This window comes from Amphimedon queenslandica, unplaced genomic scaffold (assembly GCF_000090795.2).
Source record: "Amphimedon queenslandica unplaced genomic scaffold, v1.1 AMPQUscaffold_13285, whole genome shotgun sequence".
In the NCBI taxonomy this organism is placed as follows: Eukaryota; Metazoa; Porifera; class Demospongiae; order Haplosclerida; family Niphatidae; genus Amphimedon; species Amphimedon queenslandica.
The window spans coordinates 128,529-136,418 of record NW_003546479.1 but is presented as its reverse complement, the minus strand read 5'-3'; the positions used below and the strand labels follow the sequence as shown (position 1 = coordinate 136,418).

Here is a 7,890-nt window from a genome sequence, read left to right as displayed (position 1 = left end):
GGGACTTTGGTCCAATTTTTGAGCAACTTTAAAAATTCATAAAAAAATCCAAACTTGATCAGAATCAGCTCAAACTTGATATACAACATAAATGCATGTATATGCATCAGAAAAAATTATAAAAATAAAGAATTGTCTCCTAGCCATTTTTGATGAAATTTGGCCTATGACCCATGACCCTGTACTATAGTACAGGGACTTTGGTCCGATTCTGGAGCAACTTTAAAAATTCATAAAAAATCCAAACTTGATCGAAATCAGCTCAAACTTGATATACAACATAAATACATGTATATGCATCAGAAAAAATTATAAAAATAAAGATTTCTTTCCTAGCCATTTTTGATGAAATTTGGCCTACGACCCTGTACTATAGTACAGGGACTTTGGCCCAATTTTGGAGCAAAATTAAAAATTCATAATGAATTCAATTTTGATTGGAACTACCCCAAACTTAATATACAACATAAGTACATGTACATGTATCAGAAAATATTATTGAAATGTCAAATTTTTAAAGCCACGTTTTGACAAAATTTGGCCAATGACCCTGTACTATGTATAGTACAGAGACTTTGGCCCAAGTTTGGAGCAACTTTAAAAATTTATAAAAAAAATTCAAACTTGATCGGAATCGGCTCAAACTTGATATACAACATAAGAACATGTATATGCATCAGAAAAAATTATTAAAATGCCGAATTTTCTTCTAGCCATTTTTGACAAAACTTGGCCTATGACCCTGTACTATAGTACAGGGACTTTGGTCTGATTCTGGAGCAACTTTAAAAATTCATAAAAAAATTCAAACTTGATCGGAATCAGCTCAAACTTGATATACAACATAAGTACATGTATATGCATCAGAAAAAATTATAAAAATAAAGAATTCTCTTCTAGCCATTTTTGATGAAATTTGGCCTACGACCCTGTACTATATATAGTACAGGGACTTTGGCCCAATTTTGGAGCAACATTAAAAATTCATAATGAATTCAATTTTGATTGGAACTACCCCAAACTTGATATACAACATAAATACATGTATATGTATCAGAAAATATTATAAAAATGTGGAATTCTTTTTAAGCCATTTTTGACAAAATTCAGCCAATGACCCTGTACTATAATAGTACAGGGACTTTTGCCCAATTTTTTAGCAACTTAAAAAATTCGTAAAAAATCTAATTTTTATTGGAATCAGCTTAAACTTTCTACACAAAATAAATACATGTATATGTATCAGAAAATTATAAAAGCGAAGGTTTTTTGCAGCCACTTTAATGTACTATATACATGCATCAGGGTAGCATTTACTTCCCTGATTTGAGAAGTGATCTTTACTATTACTATGGTATAGGGGCATAAGACTTTATTATAGGGCCAGCATATACTACTGCAGTGGATATTAGAGCAACAATCAGAAATATAGAGAGTGGAGACTGCATCATCTTTATCCTGAAATGACAAAAGTATTAGTATTTCATCCTTTAAATACTGTCATCTGTACAGCTGTTAAAATATAACCACGGACATAATAACTGTCACTAACTAATATTTATTTAACAACTAATTTTTGGCCACTAACATCTAGTGCTATAACTTGTAGTTGTAGTATAGTTACATGTTTCATATAAGTGTTTTTTCAAGGGGATTATATTTCATGACATCAAAGAATTTAATGTTTTAAAAAAACCACTTTATGGTTGTACTCATGCATACCTCCAGTCCTGTACAAACTACTGAACCACCATTGGCATATTATAATAAATGTAATAATAGCACTCATTTTGAAGTTGGGAGCACCCTGAAAAATTGTCAAAAATGCTATTTAAAATTGACAAATTTTGTCAAGTCACGAAATTTTTTGTCCGGGGCAAAAAATTGTCCTAGCTCTATACTTCCACGTGCATTATAAATATAAACACTAAACCCCAACCCAACCCTAATCTAAACTGTACTGTGTGTGTATATAGTAGCCCAGACAATTTTTGCCAGGACAAATTATTCCATGACAGTCACTCATACCACACCTTCAATTCACACTTGGTCACACCTCCATGACTATGGCTGTTTTTCTGTTTGTTGTAATTGTGATCTTCCAAAATTACTTGTCTAGTATGCTTGATTGTACTTCAAAAATTATTCTATTTAAATTATTTTAGGTGCAAGTATCTTTACTATTGTACCAGTGACACAATATGTATATGTCAATGATACTGTGACATTTGAATGTGCTGCCAGCTATAATGGCCTTTACTTTAAAGCAGGAGGAGTTGTAGTTTCAGGTGTTATGATATCCAGTTTACCAAATGGTGGACAAATGATATCATTTAATCAAGTGGCAACTTATCAACTAAATGGGACTAATGTTACCTGCCATGCAACCAATGGAAATAAGACCAAGGCTGCCTACATTTATGTACAAGGTTTGAATCTTATTTAGTAGAAATAATTATTTTCACATATTCCCATGCAGGTCCACCTGATAGTGTCAGTAATTTAACAGGATATCAGTTAGATTCTTGTTGTATGTTTATCAGTGNGTATCCTCCATTCACACTACCAAGACTAACAGTACAGTATATAATCAGTGTAGGAACTGATCAACAGTACCTTAATGACTCTATCACTAACTACACTTACTGTCCAATGAACCCAACCAATAAACAATATCTGTTTAACATTACAACTACTAATAAAGCTGGGAATGGATCTACTAGTAACACAACTGTTGGATTTCAATCAAGTAAGAAACATAAATATAATTATTTAACTTTATGCATATTGATTTTTATAGGCTCAAATTTCCAGAGCATTTATCAAGAACATTTGACGTACCACTTAAACAATAGTTGGAGTTTACATTACCTTCTATCAGTTAGTTACTCCCACACACCCAAACACCTGTTTTTCATTTATTGTAGGCTCATCAGTTGTGTAGTAGAGTATCACTTGTTAACATAACAGTAACTGGTTGTACTGTTAGTAGTTCCAGTAGTACTTGTTATTCATTAACAAATGTATCCACTAGTAGTAGTTCTTATAATAACATTTCACTTGTTGCCATTATAAATCTTCCATCAAGAGAGATACTGACTACTAATGTTATTTTGTACTATCAAAATGGAGCTATATTTCAAAGCAACACTATTGAAATCAGTAAGTGACATATCATACTAATCTTTAGTGCTTCATTATTATTAAGGTACTCATAATCTTCAATACATAGCAGTGGTTAATATTACATTTAGCAAAGTTTGTCTTCAGTTTGAGTTTGTTAATGGGAGTACAACTGATATTATTTATATTCACATCACTAATTATGAAGAGCCAGTTCATCAACCAGTGTATTACAATATATCTCGTAATGATCAGTTGAACTTTACTCAGTGTATTACTAACATACCAGCTGGTGATAACTTAACACTGTATGCATGTGAATCAATGGAGGACTGTACTACTAATCCTGCTGCTGTATTAACTGGTATTGATATTCCTACTATAATCTCTAGCACTATGCTGACAAGCTACTTAAATTCACATGAAGACCTATTAGGATCTACTTCTAATCCCATCTGCTATAGTTCAGTATTGTTAATGTATACTTCAACAACTACAGTTTCATCTACAGTTAGATCTACCATGACGATAGAGGATTGTAATATAAGGGAAAGTCAAAGTGAAATACCTGTCTCTAGTGGTGAGCAATTAACATTAATAGTATTCTGTGTGATAACATTTACCATTCTTTCATTGATACAGCAGTATTGATTAGTGTATTGAGTGTATTCCTCGTACTATCACTAATGATTAATGTTATTACATTAACTGTGTGTTACTGCAAGAGGAAAGGGAAGAATAATCAAAGTATGTTGATTTTTAAATCTACTATAATAAATTGTATTACAGGTTCACAAGAGCAAGAACTATCATCAGTTAATCCACAGTATGAGAATGTACATCTACCAGTTCCACAATCAGAACTATCAATGAAAGAATGTGCTGCTTATGGTGTAGTGGAAGGTACTAGGTTTTAAGACTTCGTGATAATCAACTATTAAAGTTTTTGTAATTTGAAAGTAAATTTGAGCATTTAAAAATTTTTATGTTCAGTAATGTCATATATACCCTATTCCCAGCCCCCTAATACTATACCCTGTACCAAGAGTATATAGCCCATGGGCTTTTTTCCAAAAAAGGCTCCAAAATCACCCCAAATTTTTTTACATTTTGCGATGCATATTGACGTCCTTATGCTATGTAGAAATTTTGAGCTAATTCCGATTAAAAATTTTGGCCATTTTAAAAAATTAGCCAATTTGCCTCTTGTACCACATAAATTTTTAAGCAACTTGCAAATTCAAAAAAATTGCACTCTTCAAGAAAGCACTTATATGGCATTATAGTAGTTACAATTGTGCACATACCTTACATATGTACACTGGTCCAGTACAAACTATAAGCATGCCACTACTACTAGACTGCCAAAGTAACAATGGTGGGAGAGCATGCATATATATGGCAAATGAAATTAGGAGCACTAGCTGAAAATTGTCAAAAAAATACTATAGTCTGTGGTAATTTATAAAGTTGCATTATACCACACCTTCAATTCACACAGGGTCACACCTCCATGATCATGGCTCCTTTTCTGTTTGTTGCTGTAATTATGGTCTCCCAAATTTACATGTCTTGTAAGTTTTATTGTGATATCATCAAATATTATAATTATTATCAATTTTAGATGCAAGTATCTTCACTATTGTACCAGTGACACAATATGTATATGTCAATGATACTGTGACATTTGAATGTGCTACTAATGTAACTCAACTTGGTATCTTTTTTGTGATTTATCCATCAGTTATGGGTTCAGTATCAAATTCTGCTGGAATGGCATCACTTAATCTAACAGCAACAAGTGAAGTAAATGGTACAAGTGTTACCTGCCATGTAAGCAATGGAACTGCCACTGAACCAGCATATTTGTATGTACAAGGTCAGTATCTTACCTGCATAATTGGGCAATAATGATTCTCAATGTACTATTTTCATTGACAGGTCCACCTGATAGTGTCAGTGATTTAACAGGATATCAGTTAGATTCTTGTTGTATGTTTATCAGTTGGTATCCTCCACTCACACTACCAGGACTAACAGTACAGTATATAATCAGTGTAGGAACTGATCAACAGTACCTTAATGACTCTATCACTAACTACATTTACTGTCCAATGAACCCAACCAATAAACAATATCTGTTTAACATTACAACTAGTAATAAAGCTGGGAGTGGATCTACTAGTAACATAACTGTTGGATTTCAATCAAGTATGAAACATAAATTTTACAATTGATTTATTGATTTTTGATAGATTCAAATTTCGAGAGCATTTATCAAGAACATTTGACATACCACATAAACAATAGTTGGAGTTTACATTACCTTCTATCAGTTAGTTACCCCCACACACACACAAACACCTGTTTTCATTTACTGTAGGCTCATCAGTTGTGTACTGGAGTGTCACTTGTTAATATTACAGTAACTGGTTGTACTCTTAGTAGTTGCAGTAGTACTTGTTATTCATCAACAAATGTATCCACTAGTGGTAGTTTCTATAATAACATTTCTATTGTTGTTATCATAAATCTTCCGTCAAGAGAGATACTAGACACTATTATTATTTTATGCTATCAAAATGGAGCAGTGTTTCAAAGCAACACTGTAACAATCAGTAAGTGACATAATTACTGCTTGTTATTTGTTATTATAAAGGTACTCATGATCTTCAGCACATATCATTGGCTAATACTACGATTAATAAAGTTTGTCTTCAGTTTCAGTTTGTCAATAGTACCACAACTAATAATTTTTATATTCACATCACTAATTATGAAGAGCCAGTTCATCAATTAGTGTACTACAATATATCTCGTAATGATCAGTTGAACTTTACTCATTGTATTACTAACATACCAGCTGGTAATAACTTAACACTGTATGCATGTGAATCAATGGAGGATTGTACTACTAATCCTGCTGCTGTAATAACTGGTATTGTTATTCCTGCTATAGTCTCTAGTACTATGCTGATAAGCTACATAAGTTCTTATGAAGACCCATTAGGATCTACTTCTGATCCCATCTGCTATAGTTCACTAGTGATGCATACTTCAACAACTACAGTTTCATCTACAGTTAGATCTACCATGATGATAGAGGATTGTAATATAACGGAAACTCAAAATGAAGTACCTGTCACTAGTGGTAAGCAATAGGGATATTTGAATTATTTTTACTGTTTCTTCATTAATACAGCAGTATTGATTAGTGTATCAGGTGTATTCCTCATACTATCACTAATGATTAATGTTATTACATTAATTGTGTGTTACTGCAAGAGGAAAGGAAAGGATGATCAAAGTAATGTTAATTTATATAATTTTAATCATACAATAAATTGTATTATAGATTCACAAGAGCAAGAACTATCATCAGTTAATCCACAGTATGAAAATGTAACAGCTATACAGTTGGAACTATCAATGGAAGAGTGTGCTGCTTATGGTGTAGTAGAGGGTAGTAGGTTTTAAGACTTTTTTGTGTGGTAATAAACTGTTATATAAATTTTTAAGGTAAATTTTTGTACTGAACATTTTAAAGTTGCATATAATTTTACACTGACACTGGCAGTCAAAAATAACAATGCAGGTGGACTATGAATGAAGTAGGCATGCCACATGGCCTTATGCAGTATCCTAGTCTCTCGTAGCCAGACCTATCCCCCTTTTTGACATACCAAAAAGGAAGATGGGTCTGTCTACGCGAGACTAATAGCATCAAGAGTACTCTTGGTAGTATTCTATGTGCCCTAGCCTCTCACCCAGACAATTTAAAAACTGTAACATTGTAAGCTAGCTATAATTTTTAGATGTTTTAGAATTTAGTTATTTATACTGTATAGGGCATAATGTTCGCGGGAGGCAAATTTCGCGAAATCTACTAAAATTCCAATTCGTGGATTTTAATTTGAATTCTACTATGTGTGCCATGCGGATACTGTATTAAATTGATATTCGCGGATGTTATTTTCGCAAATTTTCTTTATCCACGAAATCAGCGAAATTTGCGTCCCGCGAACATTATGCCCTATACGGTAGGTAACTGAATTTCTACCCTTTAGCTAGATTTATAATGTTAATGTTTATGTTATAGCTTAAAATTTGGGTGTACTAACATTTCAGCAATATTGAAATAATTGGCCTCGCCCAGCTTTGCGTAGGCGAGGACTAGGTACTCGGTTTGTCTGTCTGTGTTTCATTACCCGAGCCCACGCGTAGGCGTGGAAGCGAGGGTAAAGCAGTCGTCCTGTCTGTGTGTTCGCTTTGACCTCCACTTTTGAGCTGACACTGCTTTCTTGTCTAGTCGTCTAGAGTCTTATAATCGAAACTGGCTCTAGAAAAAGTTATTCTCTGTCTTGGGAATGCTATATTTTTCTTTTCTGTGGATGAAGAAGCTGGCAAAGTCGCCAAACGTAGTCGGCTCTCCTGCAGCTCTTTCATAGTTAGAGCAAGAGAGCAAGAGGGGAAATAAAACAATAAAGCAAAGCCTAATCTTTCATTAATATGAGACGATTTGCTCCAATCATCTTCCTTTTTAAGATATGATAGCCCAAACTTTCATACCTTGTGAGTTTAGACGAGGCTCTCTTCTCCCGAAGTAGCGGCCAGAGTCTTTAAACACCAGGGACTAGATAGCAGTTTGTATGCAACAAATAGAGCCTAACAAATGTATGCTAAACTTTTTAAAAAGTCGAGAAAAACTAAAGCTTTCTTCACCACTTAGGGCCATGTGCCACCATTACTGTGTGTGCGGGTGGAGCA

The 7,890-nt window shown here is 33.5% G+C and overlaps 1 protein-coding gene and 1 long non-coding RNA gene across 2 annotated transcripts in view; both read left to right on the top strand.

The window, feature by feature from the left end:
• LOC109583758 (uncharacterized) overlaps positions 1 to 2,563 on the top strand; it is a 3,705-nt gene extending 1,142 nt beyond the window's left edge. Inside the window, exons 2-4 of the long non-coding RNA XR_002185688.1 lie at positions 1,382 to 1,472; positions 2,166 to 2,429; positions 2,480 to 2,563. This is a non-coding gene — a long non-coding RNA (uncharacterized LOC109583758). The remainder of the gene's footprint in view (positions 1 to 1,381; positions 1,473 to 2,165; positions 2,430 to 2,479) is intronic.
• Positions 2,564 to 2,625: 62 nt separating this feature from the next.
• The window catches only part of LOC109583743 (uncharacterized), a 15,320-nt gene continuing 10,055 nt past the window's right edge, over positions 2,626 to 7,890 (top strand). Inside the window, exons 1-3 of the mRNA XM_019999186.1 lie at positions 2,626 to 2,749; positions 4,625 to 4,697; positions 4,748 to 4,827. Coding sequence (XP_019854745.1) covers positions 2,711 to 2,749; positions 4,625 to 4,697; positions 4,748 to 4,827 — 192 coding nt within the window. The 5' untranslated portion in view covers positions 2,626 to 2,710. The remainder of the gene's footprint in view (positions 2,750 to 4,624; positions 4,698 to 4,747; positions 4,828 to 7,890) is intronic.